This window comes from Orycteropus afer, unplaced genomic scaffold (assembly GCF_000298275.1).
Source record: "Orycteropus afer afer isolate SDZICR_OR568_19922 unplaced genomic scaffold, OryAfe1.0 scaffold00006, whole genome shotgun sequence".
NCBI lineage: Eukaryota > Metazoa > Chordata > Mammalia > Tubulidentata > Orycteropodidae > Orycteropus > Orycteropus afer.
In genome coordinates, this window is record NW_006921593.1 from 246,097 (window position 1) to 271,215 (window position 25,119).

A 25,119-nucleotide genomic window follows, 5' to 3' on the forward strand; every position below is an offset into this window, starting at 1 on the left:
AACTGCTCCTTTTTTTTTTTTACTGTGGTACAAAAACCACACTCACTGCCGTCAAGTAGGATCTGACTCACAGCGACCCCTCCTTGGGTTTCTGAGGCGGTATCTCTATGGGAGTAGACTGCCCAATCTTCCTTCCAAGGAGTGGGTGGTGGGTTTGAACCACCAGCCTCCTGGTTAGCAGTCAAATGCCTTAGGCTTTACGCTACCAGACTTCCGAAATTAACTTGATCAGACGCTCTGAAGTTCCATGAACTTAACACAAAGATAAGCTGCAGATCACCCCAGTTCCACCAGGAGACCCTCCCAAACACAGAGCCCCAGAGCTGAGGCCTCTCTCATCTCCCACCCCGACCCCTTTTCTCCTCACCCCAAAACCTGTTGAGGTTCAGAAAGAGCCGGGATTTACCATCCAGATTTATGACCCGTGGTCATGTCGGAGTGGGTGCACTGGCTAGTGGGTCCTTCTGACCATGCTCACCATGGGGACCCAGGTATCTGGCTCTCAGCCCACTCCTGCTGCACACCCCCGTCCCTGGGGGCCGTGAGGCCGGTCCATCTCCTCACCCGCACGGTATAGTTGAAGAACTCTGCCGTCCGCAGGAAACGCCGGTATCCCTCCGTCTCGGCTGTGGCCACGGTGATCACCAGCAGCTTCTCTGCCACCAGCAGAATTGGCGCTCAGGACCCCCTCCCTCAGCTCAGTGTCCTCCGTGCTGGCGTTCCCTCCCGCTCTCCGCAGGTCCCCATCACTTCCCACTGACCCGACTACTGTCCCTTTTCTCTTTTCCCCCACTCCCTCTGAACTTCTCCCAGTGAAAGTGGAATTGGGTCAGTTCTCGTGGGAGGGCTGGAAACCCCAGCCCAGGGTGGGGAGCGGGCAAGGGGCCGCGTGATTCCACCCCACGGAGCGCGCTGGGCAGGGGAGAGGCCGGCCATCCCCCGCTGGCAGACATGTCTGCCTGACGCCCACTCGTCTGCGGCCAGGCCCTCACCTGGGTTGACGCGGTCGCTGCCCCGGAGACGATCGGAGGCCGAGGCCGCAGAAGGCGGCGGCAGCAGCAGCAGCAGCAGCAGGAGCCGGGGTCCCGGGCTCCAGGAGGCCATGGCGGGGAGCGTGCGGGACTGCACACAGGCCCACACCGGGCTTGGCTACGCGCCTGGATCCCAGCTCCGCTAGGGGGCTCCGGGAAGGGGCGGGAGGGCGCTGCTGTGCGGCCCGGCTGCGAGGAGAAGCAGGGCTGCGGCTCCGCCCTGGAAAATAAGGCGTAACCCGGGGCTACAGAAAACTCGAGATGCAGGCGCCCCAGACAAGGAGAGGATTGTCCTGGGGCCGCGGGCGCGCGGGCTGCGACCGCGAGCGGAGGGGGCGCCGGGTCTAGAGACCGGAAGGGCCGCAGTGGCTCAGGCCGGCGGTCCTGGAGCTAAGGACTTGTCAGAGCCAGCCGGGCTCACCACCGCTTGCCAGACGAGGAAACCGGAGCCCGGGGAGGGGAAATGACCACTTGCGGAGGGTCCGGCGGAAGGCGGAGGCGTGTCCTTGCAGCAGCCGGGTCGCGAGCCGCCGGGCGGAAGACCCGGAAAACTGGGGGTGGGCGCACGCCGAGCCCAGAGGAATTGAATAAGCCCGCAGGGAGCGAGAAGGCCGGGGAGTTCTCCGAGGAACTGTGGCCAGAGGGAGCAGGGGGTTGAAGTTTCGTCAGAGGATCACTAGGGACCTCTCAGATTTCCCACTCAAGCCGTCCCACAGTCTTTGGAAGCCCGGCCCACCAGCTCTAGCCCCGGGAGGGGCTCCAGGAGCTGTTTTTGTGATGATGGCATCATCAGAAGGACCAAAGTAAAATGAAGTTTCTCGAAAGACCATCAGCACCACATCTTTAATACGACCCATTTCAGGGTTTCCACAATATACACAACTACACTGAGGCCGGAAGTAATATTGCCCCTATGAAATATGGCCGAAAGCTTGGTTGTCTCCAAGGGAACATGACGTAGTGAAGGCAAAGTCTAGGAGTTATTCTGCGCACGCTCGGAAGTTTACAGCGCCGGAAGTGAAGATGCCCCTACCAAAGCCGGTGGCTTAGAACGCGTGCGCAGCGGTCTCTTCTGTCAAGCGGGTGGTGGATATGGTGGAAAAGAAAACTTCTGGTAGGTGAGCCCCCGGCAGTTCACTCCCTTTTTCGTCCTAAATTGGAATGTGGTTTAGGATTCTCTCACCCAGTTACTCATCTTAAATCCCTTACCGGACCTTGCAAGGTCCTGGCGTTGAGGCAGCCCTCCAACCATCCATTCCGTTTTATAGATAACCTGCTCCAAGCCGGGCGCTGGGGATGGAGAGAGGAACACGATCCTTATTATCTAAGAACTAGTTTTCTAGGAGGGAGGCAGACGCGAAGACCTACCGTTGCATTTCAGAGTGATAGAAGGAGCATTGGGCCTGAATGCAGGGAGAAGCGGCACCCATCCCAGCTTTTGGAAAGGAGGGACCGGGATGGTTTGGCGGGAAGGAAAACGCTTGAATTAAATCCTTTATATATATTTGGCACAGAGAAGTTAGTCTCCCATCAACACTTTCTACACAAAGATGTTTAGTGACATTGGTTACAATCTTGACAGCGCGTGAATAGTCTCCTTACAGGCACACCGCGTTTTAGAGTTTGGTTTACTGCGTTTCTCAGATACTGTGTTTTCTTTAAACAACTTGAAGGCTTGTGGCACCTCTTCCAGGCGAGTCTAATCGTGCCATTTTCCCAACAGCATGTGCTCATTTTGTGTCTCTGTCACATTTTGGTAATTCTCACAATATTTCAAAATTTTTCATTATGTTATTGCACACTTGACTACAGTGTAGTGTAAACATAATTTTAATAAGCACTGAGAAACCAAAAAATTCATGTGACTCACTTTATTGCGATACTAAATTTATTGCAGTGGTCTGGAACCAAACCTGTAAGACCTCCAAGGTATGCCTGTATTTCTATTCTGGTTCTGTTTTCCATTCATCTAGTTTCCCTGTGTGACAAGAGTGTGGGGGTGATGTCTAACCTCCTCTAACTTCACAAGCGTGGAGGATCAATATCAACAATAACGACCCAAGGCTGATTCCTATGAGGTGGAGTTCAGACATGTAGCTGTCCTCCAATCTTTTTTTTTTACCAGTTCTGACACCAGCTGCCCTTTCCACACCATTCTCTGTTTCTCTGCTGAGTTTGCTAATTTATTGCAGTGGCCCCACAGAACTCCCACATAATACTCATGATTATGGGGTTTATTAGGTCGGTGTCAAGTTACCATTCAGGATCAGGAATGCTAGGAATACAGTTCTTCAATCAGGACAGCCTGCCCTCAGTCAAGCCTCTCTTTGGCTCTTGGCTTCTCGGCCTGGTCTCCACCCTGCTCTGGCAAGTGTTACAAAGGTCTGTTAGCTCTGCCAATAGGTATACCTCAGTGCACCCCACTCTGCCAACAAGCCTCTTGCCCAAAGGCACTCAGCTTTCTTGTTCCATGGGCCGGCAAACCCACCTACTCTGTCTCGTGCCATTTCTCCAGTACTGCTGCTGCTATGTGTTGGTTGTCTCTGCCACTCATCTCTGCTGTCTCTCTGCCAAGGAGGTTCAGCACAGAGATCTTGGGTCCAAGGACACACTTCATTCCACCTCCAGCTCTTCTCTCTTGATGGCAGTGATATCCCTGCTTCTGCCTCTAGGAGGGCTCACTTGAAGCCTGGCAGAATGACAAAATGGACCATTCCCAACACTAGGGGTCTGTACACCTTATTTCTGTGGCCCCAACTCCACAAGGGTGCCATCCACCTTATTCACGTTATGAACTAATCCCCTTGGTGGGCTACAGGCATCTCATGTTGGCATAGTTCCACCCAGTCATCTGGTAGGAGTCGCAAAGACCATGGCTAGAAGGGCCATATTAAATACTTCATTGTACCCTACCCTGCCCCCTTACATTCTCATCTTTGTTCTGTAATAATTACTGACCATTTGGTCTCATATTGGTGATTTTTGTGAAAGGAGCACAGTACTTACAGCTGATACTGTTTGGTGAGCCAATCTGTTGTTTACCTACAAGTGACCTCAGGGGTTTGTTTCAGTTCATGGTTTGAAAGAGGATCTCAAGGTGACAGTCTTGGGGAGTCCCCAATCTCAAACCATCTGTGTTTTTTTTTTTTTTTTAGGAATTTGAAGTTTTGTTCCACATTTTTCTTGCATTCTGTCAGTGTCCATCTATTGTGGTAGTGATTAGAATGGCCAGCAGCGGGTGCTGGGCACCATCTAGTTCTTCTGGTCTCAGGGTAGGTGAGGCCGTGGCTCATGGAGACGATTTGTCCTGTAGACTAGTTTCTTCTTTGAGTCTTGGGTTTCCTTCTTTCCCTTTTGCTCTGGATGAGTGCAGACCAATAATTGTATATTAGATGGCCATTCACCAGCTTTTAAGAAGCAGACACTACTCACAAACTAGGATGTAGAACATGACTCTATGAACTGTCTTATGCCAGCTGACCAAGATGTCCCGAGACTATGGTCCGCATCCTTTAAACCAGAAATCCAATCCTGTGAAATGTGTGGTTATGACTAAGAAGTATCTGTTAACTGTGCCCCTTAAGTTCTTCATTGCATGTATATAGGAATATATGTGCATTAGGATTGGGTTGAGCAGTGGGCCTTGGGGGCTGGGTCCATCTGGACTGGGGGAGAAGACAGGTACTCATGCAATTCTGTCTTAGGGTGGGCTGAAAGATGGGCATTTCTGCATATGAGTGGTCCCCTCTTTCCTTTGAGATAGGAAATAACACTGCTGAGTGTGAAGGCCAAGTGCATTAAGGTCCCAGTCAAGCCTGGAAGCCCTGAGCCTTGGTTGGCACGGTTATGTGCTTTCTGCCAGCAGCGAGAAGTCTCAAGGCAGCATTTCATTGGCTGGCTCTGGGAGTGGTAGGAAAAGCTAGAGCCAATGGGCTAGAAAAGAGTCTTGAGTGGCTGAAATAATAGTCGTAGTTGGGAAGGAAGAAAGTCAGAAGGGAGAAGAAATTGGGCCACGGGCTTGGTGATCAGGCTAAGATCACAGAACTGTGGTTCCCTGCCTCAGTATCCTCCACACACTGCCTGGAGCCAGCACTGTCCCCGCTTCCCTCTTCTCTGTGCAGCCCCCACTCTGCTTCTCTCATCATTCTCGCCCTGCCCCATCTAGTTCGCTCCCAGGACCCCGGACAGCGGCGGGTGCTGGACCGGGCGGCCCGGCAGCGCCGCATCAACAGGCAGCTTGAGGCACTGGAGAATGACAACTTCCAGGACGATCCCCACGCGGGACTCCCCCAGCTCGGCAAGAGGCTGCCTCAGTTTGACGATGACACAGACACTGGTGCGGTTGGTGGGAGGAGGACAGGGAGACAGGGCTGAAGGGAAGGGGCAAGAGTCCGTCAAGGTCAGAGCTGTGAGAAGGCGAGGCGAGGGGCACACGGCTCAGGAGCTCCTTCTGGCTCTGCCAGCGACTGGCCTGACTGCGAGCCAACTGCTGTCCCCCTTCTGAGCCTCCTCAGCCTCTCGTGGACACAGAGCAGAGCAGACGGAGTCAAGTTCCGAGCTCCCTGCTGGCTCTGACGTAAACGCCTTAGATTTGGGGATGATGAAGACAAAGTTAAGCTGCGATTTGAGAAGCTTGGGGGAAACGGGAAAGGAAACAGAGAGAGGCAGACTTAGAACCCCGGACAAGCAGGTATTGGGGATGATGAGACAGAAGAATGGTGTCTTTCTTGAAAAATGTCAGAGAACTCATTGCTGTTGACCTCTAGGTAAGAAAAAGAAGAAAACGCGAGGTGATCATTTTAAACTTCGCTTCCGAAAAAACTTTCAGGCCCTGTTGGAGGAGCAGGTGAGAACAGAGCTGGCCTGGGGGGACCCAGCCAGGAAGGATGGGGCTGGGGAGTCCGTGCACCCTACAGATGGTTGCTGCTTAGGTGGGAGGAGGGGTCACAGAGCTTGGCCCCCTTGTCTCTGCAGAACCTGAGTGTGGCTGAGGGCCCCAACTACCTGACAGCCTGTGCGGGACCCCCATCCCGGCCCCAGCGCCCCTTCTGTGCTGTCTGCGGCTTCCCCTCCCCGTACACCTGTGTCAGCTGTGGTGCCCGCTATTGTACCGTGCGCTGTCTGGGTACCCACCAGGAAACCAGGTGAGCTTGGAGACTCATTTGGGTTACTCCCACTCCCTTCCTACCCCTAGAGCTCAGCAGACCGCTCTCCTGGGCTCACTCTCTGCAGGTGCCTGAAGTGGACTGTGTGAGCCTGGGCATCCCTGGACAGGAAGGCCCTCACCCTGGCCGCAGAGAAGGAATTGCCAAAAGGAAAGGGGCTCCACCTGGACCAAGAGAGGAGCCGTTCACTCACCCAGCAAAACTTGAGTCTTGCCTGGCAGGGGAGATCAGGCTTGTTCCCAGGGACTATTGGGCAGGGAAGTGGGCTAAGCCCTCAGAGCTGGAGTATTAAAAGGTGTAGTGTAAGGGGGAGCTTGCCTGTTTGTTTGGTGGTATTTTGGGGCTAAGAGTGATGGGTCACCTGGCTCACCTGTTCTCTGCTGTCCCTTTTCCTCCTGCCTGCCATTCGTTCTCCTCTCATCTCGCCCGTGTCCCATTCTCCGGCCACTTCCAGGTCTCTGCCTTTCATGGCTTCTTTATGCCCTTATTATCATTATCCATTTTGGTCTTCTCCTTTTGCTTTCCGTTTCTCTAGTTCCTGTGAGTATCTTCAAAGTACAGCTCGGTTTCAGCACTGGGCAGCGGGGAAGTGGAGGAAGGGCTGAGGAAGAAGTGTGCAGAATCATACTGCCTTTTTTGTCTGGTACTTAAGTGAATGGAAAGGATTGGACCCTTGTCCTTGGTGCCACCAGTCTGAGGGGGGAGTTGTCCTAAGGAAGCTCCTGTTATCAAGGACTGATGTATGTGAAATTATTTGCAGCACAGAAAACAGATGTCTAGAAACCATGGAGAGTTCCTGGGGTAGAGACTCCTGTCTTGGCCTTGGTGCTGTGTAACTCTTGTGTGGTAATAAATAGTGCTTCTAACATCCACATCTGGTGTCTAAATCTACCATAAGCTGTAAGCTCTTGGAAATTGCTGTATTAAACCTGTTGAGCACATAGCAAAGCAGGTCTCAGTATTTGTTCAATGAATGGTCTTAATAAGATGGTAATGGGACCCAGAAAAGCCAGTGTTAGGCACCTGCTTAGACTTCTCTCCATTTTTGGGCGCTGTCTTGAGGGTTGGTGCAGATGTTCCAGTGTTTTCCTGAGGAGCTGCTTTCCCCTTGTGATAGTTGGAGCTGTGTGTCAACTTGGCTGGACCACAATTGTGTGGTTGAAGCTGTTGTGATGTGGTTATTCCCATGATGGGATCAGATGTTTTGAGCAGCCAATCTGTTGAGTTGTTGAAACTCTGTTGAAAGGGAGTTTCCCTAGGGGTGTGGCCTGCTTCCAGTATATCTATGGACATCCTGGGAAAAGAGACACTGTTCTGTGGATTGGGATTCTGTTGTGCTGCCTACAACTATCCGTGAGTGAACAGTCCACCATTCGGCCTGGAGATCTTGGATTCGTCATTCATTGGAGTCAACAGCCAGTGTACTGCCTGCCAGCCTTGAGCTCCTCAGCCCCTGTGGTTGCAAGAGTCAGGAAAAGCCTCCAGCTTGAAGTTTGATCCAGGAACTTTGGACTTGCCAGCTTCTATAAGTGTGTGAGCCATTTTCCTAAGATAAAATTTCTATCTATATACACATATATAAGCTTTACTGGTTTGGTTTCTCTAGAGAACCCAGCCTAACACCCCTTCTCTGAAGACTTAGGGTTGGGTAAATGGTGTTGGTAACAGGTCCATGTTTGATGGTGGCGAGAACAGGGTTTAGAGATGATCTGGATGTGGTGGTTTTTAAAAATGGCAGTACATTCTTTGTCTCTCCTTCCATCAAAAGGGGGATCTTTGTTCTCTTCCCTAAAACCCTGACTGATTCAACTAGTAGACAGTGTCAGAAGTGATGCTATGTGTCATTCAAGGATAACTGATGGGTGGCCAGTGCCTTGCTTCTGAGACACTTGCCTTTGGATCCCTGGACCACCAGGTAGGAAATCCAACTATCCTGAAGCCACCATGCTGTGAGGAAGCCGAGTTGACATGGAGAGGCCGTTTGTAGGTGTTCCCACTGATAGCCTCAGCTGAGCTGAGCCATCAGGTTATCCCAGCCCAGGCTTCAGTCATGTGAGTGAAGATGCCTCTAGATGATTCCAGTCCCCAGCCATTGAGTCACCCTCAGCCACTTAAGCTTTCTCAAAGTGAAACCTCAAAACAACGTGGCTCAGAGACATCACATCTGTGGTGGCCCTGTCTGCATTCCTGATCCACAGAATCAGTAAGCATAATACAATCACTGACTCTTCGGACAGCTTCTTAGGCAGCATGGATGGCACGCCTTGTAATTGGCTTTTGTCCTCCGTGGTAGGGCCACATGTCTCCCTGCCGAGATTTCATGGCCTTTCAGCATCAGAAGACAGTGTTGAAAGTGTCTATCTCCTCTTTGAGAAATCTACTCTCATCTTCTGACAAAGGACATCTCATGGCCTAGTTCTTTTCTTGTGGTACATTGTTACAGGAGGAAACATATCCCAGTGTGTTGAGTTCCTGTGCAGTTTCTTCCACGTTGACTCTGGACTTGGCCATGTGATCGCCTTTGGCCAGTGGGACATCTCAAACAACAGAAGCAGAGTGTGGAAGTTGGTAGGACATGCAGATTTCCCCAGACTCAATTGGCCATGGAATGCTTTATGTTGGGAGCAGCTCAGAAAGCAATAGTGTCCCTGGGTGGAGTAGGGAAGGAAGCCCGTGTGTGAACGTTGGAGGCCTTGTGAGTAGTCCAGTCTGCTGGGCTCGGGTCACCTGGGTAGACAGGTGGGCTAGGAGCAGGGAGTTTGCCAGGTCTTAGCTATCTTGGACTTTTTTTTAAAATTTTGATTTGGGTGAAGATTTACAGAGTAAATTCACTTTTCATACAGCAGTTCACATATACTTTGTCTCATGTCATTGACCAAAATTTACAATGCAACAGCTCCCCTCCCACTTCCTCCCCATAGTTACCTCTTCCCAGTGTCCATCCCTCCATATTCTTCTGCGCCCTGAGCTGTCTCCCTGTGCATAAGCAGCCCTTCCTTCTCCCATGATTGTTTTCTCCAGGGTGTGTGTCTACTTGAGGTAAATGTTTAACTCACATGCCTGTACTTTGTTTGGCTGGAAACCACAGGTGTGGGTTCAATTCCAGACCTGAAGGGCAGCTAGGGGCCATAGTCTCAGTGGTTCCACCAGGCTCTATTGGACCAGCAAACCTGGTCCCCACCTTCTTTTTTTTTTGCCTCCAAATGATTTTTGTTCCACATTGTTCTCCCTCTCTATGCAGGATCTCCTACATCCCTTCCAAGTGGATGACAGTGGTAGCCGGGCACCATCTAGATCTTCTGGTCTCATAGTTGTATAGGTTGCAGATCGGATGGTGTACCAGTCGCTAGGACTGATTGTTTCCATTAATTTTGGTTTTCTTCTTTCTTCTTGACGAGGAGAGACCCATTGTTGCATCTAGATGGCAGCTTGCTAGCTTTTAAGATCCCAGTCGCTACTCGCCAAAGTAGGAGGTGGAACAATGTTTTGTATAGTATGTTATGCCAATTGAGCTTGATGTCCCCTGCGACTATGGTCCCAAGACCACAGGATCAACTACTCGGTCGCTCTGGGTTGCTGGCTGTGACCAAGCAATGACCATAACCTTGCCCCTTGTCAGCTCTACTATACACCTGGGAATTCTTATCATTCACATAAACTTATAGGACCATTGTCTGCCAACCCTATATATGATCTTGGATACACTCCCCATTTAGACATACCTAATTATTTAGCCTGTCCACCTATCTATCCGATTGGACTCTTTTTCAGAGGCAGTGGGCAGCTACCAAGGTGGGAGTGATCCTGGCAGAGGAATATGGAAGGGGTTGAAAAGACAGGGTGGGCACTTCAGTGAAGGGATTCCGGTAATGGGTCCAGGCAGGAAGGGATGAGGGCCTGACCCAGGGCCAGCACGCAGAAGGGAGAGAACTCAATACGTGGGAAACATACTCCAGAGGAGGAATCATAGGATTTGGCAACCAACCGAGCAGGGCAGGTGGTGGAGGTGGGGTGACGGGAGAAGCAGAGATGATGGGGAGGTTTGGAAGCTGTTAAGGGGAATGACAGGTATGTGGCATTGGGGGAAAGTGATGACATTCCTGTTTCTGAGCCCAGCTGGTGAAACCATCCCCGGGGCAGGTGGCACTTCTGAAGCTCAGGGCCCAGTTACAATGCCCATCCCGGGAGAGAGGCAGTGCAGGTGAGAGGACGCAGTTAAAGACGAAGGGGAGGGGCTGAGGACAGAGCCCTGTGGCACAGTGAGAACCTAGGTCCGTGGAGGGCGTCCTTTTCCCTTCTTCTATTTGAGGGTTCATTTCTAGTGGCCTCATTTTCCTTCAAAGAGGTTCCAGCCCTAGCCAGTACCCCCTGGGCCTGTGTCAAGTCTGCCCGTATCCCCGCACCGTCTCTGACAGCCAGCCTCTGTGAACACAGACCTTCAGGACCTTTTTAGACTATGGCTCTCATTCAGAATCTGGGAGTCGCTGGACCATCCCCTGACCCAGTTAATTTGAAGCACAAATTCAAAGGGCTTGTGAATTCCTGATACCAGCCTTCGGACCCAGGTTAAGAAATTACTCCCACCATTCATCTCTTTGTACAGCTGTGAGGAAACAGGCGGGGGAGCGAAAGCCACCACTGGGGATCTGAAGCTGACCAGACGGGCCACCCGCTATTTTCTGTTTCCTCAAGATGGCCCTTCCCGCTCTGCCCTTTGTGACTGTTCCAGTCCTTATGTGCCACACTCTTGAAATCACTTACAATCCCACCTCTTGCTGGTTGAGAGCACCCAAAGGCAGCGAAGAGGGTGACAGTTTGGGGTCACTCTCTAAGATGACCCCTGGCATCCCCTCCCCCAACTTGGCCAGCTGCTTTTTGACATCCTTAAGCCCTGGCCGGTTCACAGTATAAATTTACTTATGCGTGTGTTCATACAGAAAACAGACAGTCGGGGATACCCAGACTCAGCAGATAAAGAGGGGTTCAGCTTCAGAAGTCCACATGAGTTCTCAAGAGGCGAGTTCTTAGCTGCTGAGTTGGGGGGCACCAGAGCAGTGCCCGGACAAGTCCAAGCAGCGGGCAGCCTCTGGAACATGGCTGGCCCCCCGAAGTTATCCCAGGGGTCCCAGGGACCACACTCTCCTCTGGGGGCAGTGGGAAGGGGCCGCTTACACATAGGCATTTTTCCCATACTGCTCAAAGCTGGTGTCATCTTCATCAGAGGCCACGTGGGGCAAGCGGGTAGCGAGGCTTGGGGACTGCAACACGGACCCGGAGACCTTGTAGGGCAGCCGAGCACTGTCCGGGAAGGGGCTGGGTCAGAAGCAAGGCTGTGGTTCTGCCCACTCCCCTCTGCTGCTCCCCATCTCCCACCCACCCCCTCGCATGCTCCCCTTCCTCACCTGGTGGCGGAGTCATCCTCAGGAGGACAACAGCAGCTTGAGCAGAGGCAGGTGCCACCCAAGATGCAGAGCAGGGAGGCACTCCAGCCCAGGTAGAGGGCAGGGCCCAGCTCATACCTGGGAACAGAGGGGAGAGCGAGAGGTCAGGAGCACGGGGCGGGAGGACACGACAGCAGTTTGGGGGACAGGGCTGAGTCCCACCCATTGCCCCAAGGGTGGGTTCCACACTCACTTGGTTCCAGGGTACATGGGGTCAAAGAAGTCACGGGTGATGTTGAAGGCGTACCAGGAGATGGCCACCATCCCACAGATACCTGGGGGAGGCAGGAGGAGGACCACACTAGCGCCCCCCTGCGGCTCCTGCAGCACAAGGGAACTTGGGAAGGGGCAGGCAGGGGGCACCCCAGAGAGTAGGATGTGGGCATCAAGTTCAAAAGCAACAGTTTCAGTGAATTCCTTTCTTTTCCTTGCCCTAGCTTATAAACTGTTTTCGTATTTCTTAGGGTCAACTTTAAACTCAATTCAGCACCCCAACTCCAGCCCTTTCTTGGTTCATCTCCCACCACTCAGAGCCTCATCCCCTTACTCCCTCTTTGGCCCAGCCCTGCTTGGAATGTGCCCCCATCCAATTCCTACCCATCCTTGAAAGCTCAGCTGCTCCAAAAACTCCTCCCCAACCAGCCCTGCCTGTCCCAACTTCCTTTTCCTTTGGGCTCCCAGAGCCCTTGAGCCTTAGCCACTCAGTTCAGTGAGTGGCTGAACGTCCCTGGGCTGGAGGCCTAGCCTTGTGCTCACTGGGGGTCCTTCCGTGAAACACCTGGCTTTCTTGAACCTATTTCCACATCTGGAAAATGGGCCCCTACCTTCCCACCTAGGAGCTCTGGTAGCATAGTGCCTAAGGCACTTGACTGCTAACCAGAAGGCTGGCGGTTCAAACCCACCAGCCACTCCTCGGAAGGAAGGTTGGGCAATCTACTTCTGTAGTGATACTGCCTCGGAAACCCAAGGAGGGGTTGCTATGAGTCGGGTCCGACTCGACGGCACATAACAACAACAACACCTTACCACCTTACCACACAGGCTTGTGAGATGACATGCACACAAACATTTTGCAAAGTGAACAGTGGTGGTCAGTGAGAAGGTACTGTCATTGCACAGAACGCATGTGCGTGCGTGCACACCCATCTTACCGCTGGTCTTCTGGCCAGACCAAGTTCTGAAGAACAGAACTTGTCTTTGAAGTGTCTCCCTTCCCTGGCTCATGCCTGGCTCATAGGAGCTGACGGACTGCTTATAGCCCAGGTTTGGTAAGCATGTGTGAAGGTGGGGTAAGCAGGGAGCGGGGAAGAGCTGAATGTGGGAGGGCTGGTGTCAACACAGAGGATGATGCGAATGCTAGCAAAGATATTCCCCCAGGAGTAGAGAGCCAAAGACAGAGAACCCAGAGTCGGCTGACGAGGGTGACTCCCAGTCCCCACTGCAGTCCCAGGGCCCGCCCAGAACCCTTCCCCATTACCACTGAGTATGTGCAGGGCTCCTGCGGCAGCAGCCAGCTTGGCTTTCTTGGAGAGCACCAGGCCCCCCAGGTTCGTGCAGCGTAGCCCCCCTATGGCCAGGAACAGGCCCAGGGAGCCCAGGAGAATGGCGGTGATCATGAGTGCCCGGCAGGCCTGGATATACCCTGGGGGGTGGGCACAGCTGTCAGTTCCCTGCGCCGGCCCCCAGCCCCCCCACCCCCTCCCGCCCCCGACAGAGGCAGCTTCTGACAGCCTCGGGTCTCAATTACTTGCTCCTAAAGGCTTTCTCAACCTTGACCCTACTGACATTGCACGCTGTTCAACGTGGAATGTGGAAAGTCCCGAGGCTGGAGGTCTAACCTTGTGCTCACTGGGGGTCCTCCAGTGAGTCCCATTCATGTAGAATGGGGAGCAGCAGCCCCAGCCTCGGCCCTCTCGATGCCAGGAGCAACCCAACCACCCCCAGCAGCTGTGGCAATGAACAATCCAGACCCTGGGGGCCAATGCTGTCTCCGTTGAGAACCACTACTCTAAACTGTTCTGTCGACATTGCACCCATGTACCCTTTGCCCACCTCATTCCTCTGCAGGTCTCCCTTAGTGCCCCAGCCCAGTGCTGGACACACTGAACGGAGTTTTTTCGTAGAGTAACCAGGAGGGGGCAGTGGTGGCCCATGACCGAGGGCAGAGGGCATTTCTAATGGGAAGGTGGGATACCTGAGCTCAGGACCAACCAATCCAAATCAGTCTAGGTCAGAGTCTTTCAGTACCTCAGTTTTCCCTTCTTAAAACTGAAGGGAATCATTGGCTCCTTCTGGACCCCCACCCCCATCCCCCGCCCTTGGTAACTGCCAAGCACTCCCAAGGACCTTGTACTGCCTTCCCCAGGTGGGGCAGTGCCATCACAAGGGGAAAGGCTGGGCCCCTGCCAGGAGGACATGAAATGGCTGGGAGTTGGGGGGTAGGGAGCAGGGACAAAGTTCTCTGGGAGCACTTTCTCACTCCCAGCCACTCCCTCCGGAGCTCCCGCCTTCTCCCTACCCCATATCCCTTCCCCACTCATTGACCCACCTCTACCCACCCACCTCCACTAGGGTCAGAGACCATGTCTGGATTCCCAAGTAGCTCTGGCCAATGGTGGCCAAAGGGGAGAGGATCCTCGAAGGCCTGCAAGACCACGGACTGTGGCTGGGGATGGGGTGTCCACAGCCGAGCCTGACTTCCAGCCCCCCATCCACCATCTCTGTGACTCCAAGCAAACTGCTTGGAGTTTCCCAGCGTCCCAACAGCAGAGCTGCTGCAAACGTTAAACGAACTGGCGGATGTGGAAGTGTCTAACACAACGCCCGCAACCCGGATGACTCCAGCGATGGGCAGCTGCACTCTGCTCTCGCTACTAAGCCCTCTTTTGAACCTACTCATGCACCACATCCACGTGCACCACGTCCTCCCTTGGGCCAAGGGTAGGAGTTACAAGTGGAGCTGCTCTCGGGTGGATGGGCTCACAGCAAAGTCTCCTCCTCACACCACAGATGTTCTCCTGAGTTCACGGTGTGGCTGGAGGGCAGGGGAGGTGGGGATGGCTGGGGTTGCAGAGCCGGCCATCTCCAACATCCCTTTGGACCACCCAGCCCTTTGGGTTTCTGGCACAGATGATACTCAATTTATATATCAAACTAAACTCACTGCCATTCCAACTCACAGCAACCCCCTTTGGGTTTCCAAGGTGGTAAATCTTCATGGAAGCAGATTGTCCAATCTTCCTTCTGCAGGGTGCTTGTGGGTTTGAACCGCCAACCTTCTGATTAGCAGTCAAACGCCTTAGGCATTATGCCACCAGAGCTCCATAATTTTTATACATAAAAAAACCAAACTCATTGCCACTGAGTTGACTCTTACTCATAGCAACCCTTCTTTGGGTTTCTGAGGCAGTATCACTACAGAAGTAGATTGCCCAGTCTTCCTTCTGAGGAGTGGTTGGTGGGTTTGAACCTCTAGCCTTCTGGTTAGCAGTCAAATGTCAGGTACTGTACCACCCGAGCTCTCTCTCTCTCTCTCTCTCTCTCACACACACACACACACATCTATCTATCTATATAATTTTTGGGGGTACTTGCCTTGTACCTTGTAAGTACTGAAGAAATAAGTGAATGTATGAAGCCCCTGCTTTCAGGCACTACTACAGTGACAGGAAGATGACGGCAGATGCCTTGTTAGATTGTGACATCAGCAGGGCACAAGAGACCCACCTGACCCCCTAATTCTTTAGGAGAGAATTCATGAAGCCCTGCTCCAAACCCATCAACCCTGCACCTATAGTTTGGTGCTTGGAAGAGCATAATGGCTCCGGGAGGACTCAGTGAGGGAGGCAGGGAGGGTCCATGGCCATCTCCTCTCAGGCTCTAGCATGGAGCAGGGTTAGGGCACATTCCCCTGAGGAAGTGGTGGGGATGGGTGGGTTAGTCATATGGGGCGAGCTGGAAGCAGGAGGATGCTATAGCCACCGCAGAGAACTGTGCTGGGTCAAGAGCTGTCCAGTCCTCCAAGAGCATTGGAAAGGACACTGCCCCGAGAACCCCAAACAGGATACACACAGAGCACTTCCCTACACCAGACTCTCAGACCCACAGGAAGACGCCCTTTCACCAGAAGCAGGACTTAAAAGCGCCCTTTAAAACGCAGCATAAAGCAGTAAGACTAACGTCCCAGCCAGTGAAAACCTGGAAGGCTATCAAGACTGCAAGTGTTTCGATCCCCAAGAGTCCAAGGTGGAGCCCCCTTCTCACCCTCTAACCCCAGTTATCCCACCCAAAAATAAAACGCTCTATTTTTTGAGTCTATGTATGCATATACACGTACACCAACATCATGCCATCATTTTGCATGTTTTAGTTCATGGGACTCTCACCACCTCTCTGAACTGGTACTATGAGTTTCTTAACTTTACCGACGGGCAAAATGAAGCTCCTTTTATGACTTGTCCAAGGCAGAGGTAGCAAACGACAGGAGGGAGTTGAACCCAGCAGTCTTACTCCAGTGCCCCGTTGGTAATCACTAACATAGACTGCCACATTAGGGCACGGGGCCTTGTGTGACAAAGTCTCCACTCCTGTTCCAAGTAGGGGCTGTCCCAACATTCCCAGGCCCCGAGGCAGTATTCTGAGCTGCGTCCATCTGGTCCTATGGTCATCCGAGGCCTGGCCACAGGCAGTGCCCGCCCTCCCCTGGGATCTCTCCCTCCAACCTCCCCACCTCCCTCTTCTCCCCGAAGCTCTCAACCCTGTACCAGAGAGGGCCAGCATGGACGGGAACTCCCAGCAGTTGTAGACTCCAAGGGAGTCGGTAGCACAGCTGTGCCAGAGGTTCTCGAAGATGGTGTTGGTGGTGATGACATTCCCATGCACGGTGGACACTCGCCAGTAGCTGTATGGCAGGGTCACCCCCAGCATCACCAGCCCCAGGACTGCCACGAAGAAGCCAAAGGTCTCTACAGCCATCGACATGGTGGGTGGCAGGCCCCTGAGGGGTGCCTGGGGCTAGGGCCCCAGAGCAGGGGAGGGGCTGAACTCTAGGGGAACTTGAAGGGCTTTGGCTAAGGCAGGTTAGGGAGGAAGAGGGAAAGGAAGGGCAGGTCTGGCAGTGGCCTTGGCCTCAGGCCTGTCTCCCGTGTTCCGTCTCCCTCCTCTCTGGGTCTCTGCTTCCCCTGGTGCACGCAGCAGCTGCTGACTAGGAGATGGAGGGAATAAATGGGCCAAAAGTCCACTCCCTCCCCCTAGCCTTTGGGACGCCTTGGTTCCCCGCCCCACAAGGGTGGCGGGGGAGGACTTACTGGGGAGTGACTAACGGATATAGCCAAGGAGGGGCCCCCAGGGGAGGCATTTCGAGCCAAGGGGAAGCTTCTGTCTCTGATTCAACTTTCACTGGGGGCCCCTGAGAATGGAGTACTGGAGTATGAAGGACAAGGAGAGAGGTGACAGGGGCAGGAGAGAGACAAACAGGCAGGTCACTCACCACTGTCCCCACCGTACCTCCCCAGACTGAAGCCTTCCATGGAGAAGGAGTGAGGGAGCACTAGGTGACCAGAACAGCCACCCCCTCCACATGGGGAGAATAAGCCCAGAAACTCAGACCCTAGGGGTGGAGACATCTGCGTCTCCAAGGAAGAGTAGGTTGAGTAAGGCCAAGGGAGCAGGAGAAACCCAGAGCGCTGGAGTCTAACCCAGCTGGATTCAGGCTAGTCTTCCTTGTTGTCGACCAAAGTGACTTGGTGCACACTTGTCACCCCTTTGAGCTGGTTCCTGCTTCTGTGAACCAGATACTACTACTTACCTCAGGTTGTCATGAGAATTGTGACCACAGGTCAGCGCCCCCAGCACAGCACGTACAAACTGCTGGATCCAGTGGGTCTGGGTGCCACCGGCGTGAGTGAGGCCAGCAGGGCACTGCTTTCCTTCAACCTTCCCGAGCTCCAGTTCTCCCCCCGCCATGAGTTGGTCTTTGACTGTCGGAAAGGAGCTTGATCTTGCTGCCAAGGGGCTCCGACAAATCAAAGGCCCAGACCATGATCCTATGGCTAATCTCCCTAATAAACTCAGAGTTATCAGCAACTGTCACCGGCTCTATTAATTATGACCGATTAGAAACGTCTGGGTCCCCACCCCGAGCCGGGGCTGAGCACCTGTCCTGGTACGACTGGTGTTTTCCTGGCCCTAGGAGCAGCCCAAGGCCAGAGCCAGGACAGCTGCAGCCCTCTCCTAACAGCGGGGCCGGGGCTCAGGCGCTGAAGGGCTGGTCCCACAGCCAGGCATCGCCGAGCCGGAGACTGCTGGCTGGAAGTGAACTCCCCACTTTCCCCTTCCCGGTGCCAGGCAACCCTGGGCTCCTCTCAGGTGCCCCCCTCACTCCCCACCCACCCATCTGGGCTGGTTTGGGCTGTGGAACGAGAGGTATGCAGGGAAATCAAACAGGCCCATGCTGAGCCTGGCACAAGGGGGTGTGGGGTGAAGCAGGCTGGGTGGGGACTGGGTCCTGGCCTTCCATCCTGGAGGCCACAGTCGGGGTGTCCCAAGGTCCTAACCTCTTCTGAGACTCCTCCCCACTCCATGTTGGTAGTTTCCTTCCTCCCGGCAGCGGCCCCCCTTCCCGAGGACAGCGTGGGGGGGACGGTGCAGGAAAACAAAGGGTGGGGGCATTGGAGGAAGCTGAGTGGGGAGGCCCCTGGTGTGGAAAACTCCACACACCAAGAGGCAGCTGAGTGGGCCAGAGGAGACAGGATGCCGAAAACCCAGCCTGTCCTTAAGCTGTGCCTGGCCCTCCTCCAGACACCGCTTACTCCCAGAACTCAGGGCTGTGCAAGGCCCACATCCCTGTGCTGCTTACCACCACCACTCAAGGTCATGGCTTGGGGGGACGGGGAGGAAGGAAGGGTGTGGGGTCTGGCTAGTTTGGCAGACAAAGGAGAACCCAACACCAGGCCTGGAGGGTACAAAAACAACACAAGGCACTGCCATCGAGTCGGATCCGACTCAGCGACCCCTCCTTGGGTTTCTGAGGTGGTATACAGAGGTAGGTCGCCCAACCTTCCTTCTGAGGAGTGGCTGGTGGGTACTGTGGAGCAGGAGAGACCCACATGTGATGCTCCCCACCCTTCATGCCCAATGCAACCTGCCGCTCCCTCAATACACACTCAGAGCTTCCCAAGCCAAAGCCCAATTTTATTTACACTCATCCCAAAGCACATGATTTGGGGCTAAAGGGCAGGTCTGAGGGGAGAGGAGGCTGACGACCACAGCAGACAGTGACAGAGGTGCCAGAGAAGAACAGAGAAGGGGCAGTCAGGACGCGTCCTCTCTGAGGGTCCTTCATGCCCAGCCCCCAAACTCATAGGCTGCTTTGACTCCTGTGAGCTCCCCGGGGCAGAAGAGGAGGTGCAGTTGTGTTCAGGATTTGGACTTGGACACAGCAAGTCCGATGAGTCCAGCTAGTCCCGCCACGCCCAGGGCCATGCCTCCAACAATGGCCATGCCTACCAGTCCGTCTGGGTAAAGGAAAAGAGAGAAGGTGTCAGGGGCCCAGTTCCTGCCCCTCAGGGACCCTTGTGATCAGCTTCTCCTTAGAAAAGATGGGCTTCCCTATCTTGAGTCATGGGATGAGGGTCTGCAAGGGTTGGAGATAAAAGGTGAGTGATGGGGGTGTCCTGAGGAGGCATTTCTTGGAGGGGGGATCATTTAGAGGCCAGAAGGACCCAGGCATGGGGGAGGAAGGAGGTCTGAACATAAAGAGTTTAGAGGGACCTGGGGCTGAGGAACAGAGTGGAGTAGAAGCAGACAAGAGGGAGAAGCGCAGAGAGGAAAGTTTCACCTTTCTTCATGGCCTTGTCAATGAGATGTTCCAGCTCCCTGGCCTGGTTGTTTTGGGGTTCTGTCTGCAGCAGCCCTCGTACGTACCTTAGGGCCTTTTCATATTCCTATACTCAAGGAAAATACACACATATACACCTCAATATTCTGTCATGCCTCCTGCCCACCTGAAGGGCCTTCTCTTCTCACGTGCCCTGGGGGCTCCTCCCTCTACCCCCAGCCCCTCCCTCACTCCAGCCCCACCCGATGGAGTAGAGTCCACATATAATCCCAACTGCGTAGGGGTGATAAGCTGGGGGAGATAACAGGCCAAAGCTTGGGCTGCACCCCAATCCTGACGTCACTTGTTGTCCACACCCTCAGCACCCTGCTCTTCTCTCTCTCACCTTCCTCAGTGTCCTGATACCACCTTGCACCTCTGACACCCCCCCAGCCTAATGCCCTTCTTTAACCTTCCTCACATCCAGGGGCTCTACCCTGGAGGACAGAAACAGGAGGGTATCATGGCCCACATAAGGAAGGCAGAGGAAGAAGGAGGAGCCTTTTTTGCCTTACCTTCAGGGCATCAAATCGGTTCAGTCATGACCGCCGCAGCATAATCTGAACAGAACCAAATCTGTAAAATGTGGGTGCACCAGAAAGATAACCGGAATGGGAAAAACTATGGGTCAAAGCCCTGGAGTGGGAGACTTGGAGGAAGCGTAGTGAACCCCTCCTGGAGCCTGGATTACTGCCAGGACTGCAGGGAGTGACACACATTTAAAGTGGTATGGTAGGCTGTCATCTTTGAGCAGGGCACCTCTACTTTCAACTCTGCTGGTCAAGAGATCTGGTTGCCATGCAACACACACACTGCCCCTGTTTTCCTGGAGTGAGATGAAGTTTCTAGCAGGTGTCAACCTGTTATTTGTCCTGTTCTGGTTATTCCCGTCACCCACATTTCACAAGTTCGGGGCTGTTCTGGTTTTTCTTCGTCGGCCATGAATGAACTGGGAGGAACTGGTTCAGAGACCTGCTCACCTTGAGCCGGTAGTTGCCCACAGCCAGGTAGAAGACATAATCCCTCTGCTCCTCTTTGCTCCCTTTGGGCAGCAGCTCTGAGACGGAGGAAGGGAAAGATGGTGAGAACGGTTTCTCCCTTTCCCCAGTACTTCTGTCCTAGAGACTCCTTCTACCCTCTGAATCCCTGTATGGTGCTGGGAAGGTCATCGCCTGAGTTTCTATTTCAGCTTTGTCACTCTCAGCTTCCTAGTCAGAGCCCCAGGGCAGCATGAACCCAGGCTGCCCCATACACCACTGTGATCGACATCTCCGGGACCCATTTTACACCTGGTTCATCCAAGTGAATGAATTTCCAAGGAAATCAAGGCACTAGAGAGGCCAAAAGGCATCTCTCCTCAATTCTAGCAGCCACTGTGTGTTTTAAGTTCAGCTGTTTGCTGTCCAGAGTAGCACTAAAAATGTACTTCCCCTTGCTTTTTAGAAAACATAATTTACTTTTGCTCTAAGGATACACACAGCGGTACATACACCAAGTCAACAATTTCTACATGTACAATTCAATGACAGTCTTTGAGTTGTGTAACCATTGTCATTCTCCCTTTCCGAGTTGTTACTCCTGTTACTACACAATCACTGTCCCTGAAACGCCTATCTAATCCTTCCAGTTGCTGTTGTCAATTTCATCCCACGTAGTTAGATCTTGAAAGAGCACAGTGCCCAAGGCAGGCGATCTTTACTAGTGAAGATCAACCAGTGTTTGGTTTCACAAAGACTCCATGGGGTATTCTGGTTTAAGGTGTAAAGATTATCTCAGGGCAGCAGTTTCAGGGCTTCATGCTCCCTCCCTCTTTTGAAAATCCACTCAAAGCTCACCTTCAATTAGCCTTCCCTGAACGACTCCACCCTACTCTGATGGGTTCTTAATTCAGGGACTTCCCAGGGGTTTATGTATTCATTGGCACTTCCCACACTAGAATCTGCAACTTGTTGTCAACTGGTTTTGTACAGGTTTTAAACCTTCGTGAGTACCTGTACTATCTCCTCAGCTAGACTGACAATGTCTTCGACAGTTCTTTTATAGCTGTGCTCTGCTGTTAAGTGAGAAAATCTGAAATGGTAAGGCAGGTAAATGTAGGATGAAATGATTTATGTTAAAAAAGATTCTTATTTTCAGCCAGCCATATGGGGTGAAGATTTTCATCAGAGAATCCCTACATGGTCCTGGGAAGGCCATTGCCTGAGTCTTGATTTCAGCTCTGGTCACTCTCAGCTTCCCAGTCAGAGAGCCCCAGGGCAGCATGAACCGAGGCTGCCCCACCACCTCCTGGGAGTGATCTATCCATCCTAGAACAGAAGGGCAGTGTTTGCACATGGAGACAGCTGGGGGGTGGGAGTGCATGGGAGGAAAGGACACAGGGAAGAGGCAGGAAGATAGGAAGAGAGCTGTTACATTATGGGAAATTGCAGTCAATGTCATGAAAAAAATGTGGATGAACTATTATATGAAAAACGAATTTGCTCTGTAAACTTTCACCCAAATCACAATAAAAATTAAAAAAGATGATTTTTATAGATTGACCATATACTTCTTTGCTAGTACACTGTTTGCTTACAAACGATTACCAGGAGAAAAGGGACACAGAGAGATGTTAAGGTCAAATATTATGGCCTCTGACAAAAGATGATCCGTTTGAAATCAATGGGAAATATTCCAGTCAGAAAAGCACCATTTGCCCACAATTTATTTTAGGATAGTCTTCGGTACTTTCTTCAATGAATACATTAACAATAGCTACTAAATATGCAACAGTAGAGGACAAAGAGCACAGGGCCAGGACTCAGAGGATAAGTGCGTCAAGTCCCAATGCAGGTATTAAGGAATCAGCTGTGTGCCTCAGACAAGTCATCTTTTGAGAGAAGTCGGACTACTACTGTGGTTAGACTACCAGATCATGGAAGTCCTATGATTCTGCTTGACCCAGTAACAATGGGAGTAGCGATTAACCAAAAGTACACTGGGAGGAGTTAGGTGAAGTACAGCCCTTTGCTGCAGTGAATGGATTGGAAAACAACTGTGAGGGGAATGCACTATACGGTCCTGTCATGCAGTGAATTACTTAACACGGCTCTTCTAGCCATGGTCTTTGTGACTCCCACCACATGACTGGGCCTGACTATGCAAATGTGAGATGCTTGGGGCCTACCAAGGGGACTGGATAGTTTGCTAATAATGTAAATAAGATGCACAACACCCTTATGGGGATGGGACCACAGAAATCAGGTATATGGAACCCTAACATGGGGAACCAAAAGACTGGCATAAGACAGAGTTGGGGGCTTCCTGGCCCATGGAACAAGAAAGCAGAGTGCCTTCAGGCAGGAAGTCTGCTGGCAGAGTGGGGTGCCTCTCTGGGCACTGACAGCTTGAAGAGCTTTGTAACACTTGTCCGTGCATGGCAGAGACAAGGATGATGGGAGGCAGAGGCCAAGCCTAGAGGCCAAGGGCCAAAGAGAGGCATGCCTATGGGCATGGCCAAGGAGAGGCTGTCTTGATCGAAGAGTTCTATCCTGAATGTTCCTGAACCTGAACTGTAACCTGTTGCTTCCCTAAATACCCCAAAATTGTGAGTATTGTCTATGAGTTGTGTGTGGCCACTGCAATGAATTATCCAACCTAGGAGAGAAGCAGAGAGTGTCGTAGGAGGGATGGTTGGCATCAGAATTGGTAAAACGGTCGAAGAGTGGCAACATGTCTGACCTCATAGGGATCAGCCTTGGGCTACTGATGGGGATTCTCTGTACCCCTCATAAAGTAAGAGGAGGTCAGGAAAAGACTCTGCCCCCACGCCCTTTTTTGCAGGTCCCATGCTGGAAAAGAATCCCAGCCTTTGGGACAGAGGAGTGAATGGGGCCAGTGGTAATAGGGAGAGACAGACCCCAATGGCAGTGAGGAAGGGGAAGTGCCGTGTAACCTTAGTTCCTTACCCTCCAGCAGCGCAATGCCTTTACGGATGTCATCGTTGTACTTGCTTCGCACCAGACACCAGGCGTATTCAAACTGCGTGCTCTTGGACACTGAGCCTGCTGCCGCCTCAGACTGAAATTTCTTTTCAAACTTCTGTTATAGGAGAGGAGAGGAGGACTCATTTCAAAATGAAGGGAGTGACCATTCTCCACCTGGCCCCGGGCTCCAAATCCCAGCGACACTCCATCTGCCCCAGTCTCTGCCATACTTCCCTCAGGAGCCCTGGGACCTGGCAACCACGTTCTGTTATCTCCATCCCTGGGACTCAGGCATTCAGCCGTTGACTTGTCTCTTTAGAGTCGACCTGTCTCTTTAGACAGCCGGACAGCAGTCCCCTTTGCCCCTCCCCCTCATGGTACCGAGCGGAGATGCCACCTAGTGGCAGCCCCAGACACCGCGTTCGGAGCAGCTGACCCTGTGTGGGCGAACAATAAACACGCTGTCATAACTGGTCAACAACAGTTCACGCGCTCCCTCGCCTGGGACTGCTTTCCTTATCCTGCTCCGCCCTGCCAGACCTTTTCTTATCTGTAAAATGGGAATAAAAACAGTGCCTACCTACTGGAGGAATAAAGACTGAGATATTATCGTATGCAACACACAACACCGCGCCAGACTCAGCAATACGTGAAATTTTATTTTCTCTGTCATTGGAGGAGCACTCAAGAACAGGTATCTGCACCCTGTGCTGCCAAAACCCGCAGGAACCCAGACCCCGTCGGACTACACGCCCTTAGTCTGAGGTGTGGTGGCTTAAGAAACTACAACTCCCAGTAGCCTCCAGGGCGAAGTGGAACCTTTGGGCAACACCCGGTCGCTGCAGAGGATACCGGGAGCTGTAGTTCGGCTTCCCTGAGCAAAGCTGATTTGGGAAAAGGGCTTGGTCCCTAGCCTACTCTCCTTAGGACCCGCCTGCCTGAATCTTCCCTTTCCCTCTTTTGGGGGCCAGGCCTCACCAGCAGGTCATCCACAGACACCAGCTCGTTCAGCACGGCCTCCATGGCCGCTGCCCCAGCAATCCTCAACCACAGACACTACAGCGCCACAGTCTCCATAGCTCACCGACAAGGGCGGAGAGCTACTTCCGTTGCTCAGCGGATACGGGGCCCCGCCCTTACGCAGAGCCAATCACCTCTGGTGGCTGACGCCGAACCCGCCCTAAGCAGACCTGACCGCGCCCCGCCCCCCGCAGTGCCTTGGGCACCCGGCCTAGTAGAAAAACTCTCTGCTATGGAGTAGGATCCAACTCATAGAGGCCCCTCTAGATTGCCCAACCTTCCTTCTGAGGGGTGGCTTTGTTGTTGTTGTTGTTGTTATGTGCCATTGAATCGGACCCGACTCATAGCGACCCCTCCTTGGGTTTCCGAGGCAGTGTCACTACGGAAGTAGATTGCCCCATCTTCCTTCCGAGAAGTGGCTGGTGGGTTTGAACCACCAGCCTTCTGGTTAGCAGTCAGTGTCTTAGGCAATACGCTACCAGAGCTCCCCTGAGGGGTGGCTAGTGTGTTTGAACCACCAGCCTTTTGGTTAGCAGTCAAATGCCTTTAGGCACTACACCACCAGAACTCCTCCCGGCTAGTAGGCAACAAGGCAACCATTGCCGTGGAGTCAGACCAACT

At 52.9% G+C, this 25,119-nt stretch overlaps 4 protein-coding genes across 4 annotated transcripts in view; 1 reads left to right on the forward strand and 3 right to left on the reverse strand.

The window, feature by feature from the left end:
* The window catches only part of PLOD3 (procollagen-lysine,2-oxoglutarate 5-dioxygenase 3), a 7,897-nt gene extending 6,793 nt beyond the window's left edge, over positions 1 to 1,104 (reverse strand). The window contains exons 1-3 of the mRNA XM_007942310.2: positions 993 to 1,104; positions 479 to 656; positions 368 to 375 (exon numbers count right to left, since the gene is read on the reverse strand). Coding sequence (XP_007940501.1) covers positions 368 to 375; positions 479 to 656; positions 993 to 1,104 — 298 coding nt within the window. The remainder of the gene's footprint in view (positions 1 to 367; positions 376 to 478; positions 657 to 992) is intronic.
* A 1,019-nt stretch (positions 1,105 to 2,123) lies between these two features.
* Positions 2,124 to 6,285, forward strand: ZNHIT1 (zinc finger HIT-type containing 1). The gene is made up of 5 exons (XM_007940019.2): positions 2,124 to 2,145; positions 5,197 to 5,367; positions 5,798 to 5,877; positions 6,006 to 6,175; positions 6,264 to 6,285. The coding sequence occupies exons 1-5, from the start codon at positions 2,124 to 2,126 to the stop codon at positions 6,283 to 6,285; spliced, it is 465 nt and encodes a 154-aa protein (XP_007938210.1).
* Positions 6,286 to 11,364: 5,079 nt separating this feature from the next.
* On the reverse strand, positions 11,365 to 16,617 carry CLDN15 (claudin 15). Its single transcript, XM_007940028.1, has 5 exons — positions 16,401 to 16,617; positions 13,115 to 13,279; positions 11,831 to 11,912; positions 11,599 to 11,715; positions 11,365 to 11,494 (listed from the first exon to the last, which is right to left on the reverse strand). Exons 1-5 carry the CDS (start codon positions 16,615 to 16,617, stop codon positions 11,365 to 11,367), a joined length of 711 nt encoding a protein of 236 aa, XP_007938219.1.
* Positions 16,618 to 19,053: 2,436 nt separating this feature from the next.
* Positions 19,054 to 24,501, reverse strand: FIS1 (fission, mitochondrial 1). The gene is made up of 5 exons (XM_007940038.2): positions 24,457 to 24,501; positions 23,461 to 23,593; positions 20,494 to 20,570; positions 19,475 to 19,580; positions 19,054 to 19,151 (listed from the first exon to the last, which is right to left on the reverse strand). Exons 1-5 carry the CDS (start codon positions 24,499 to 24,501, stop codon positions 19,054 to 19,056), a joined length of 459 nt encoding a protein of 152 aa, XP_007938229.1.
* Between the last annotated feature and the right edge of the window lie 618 nt (positions 24,502 to 25,119).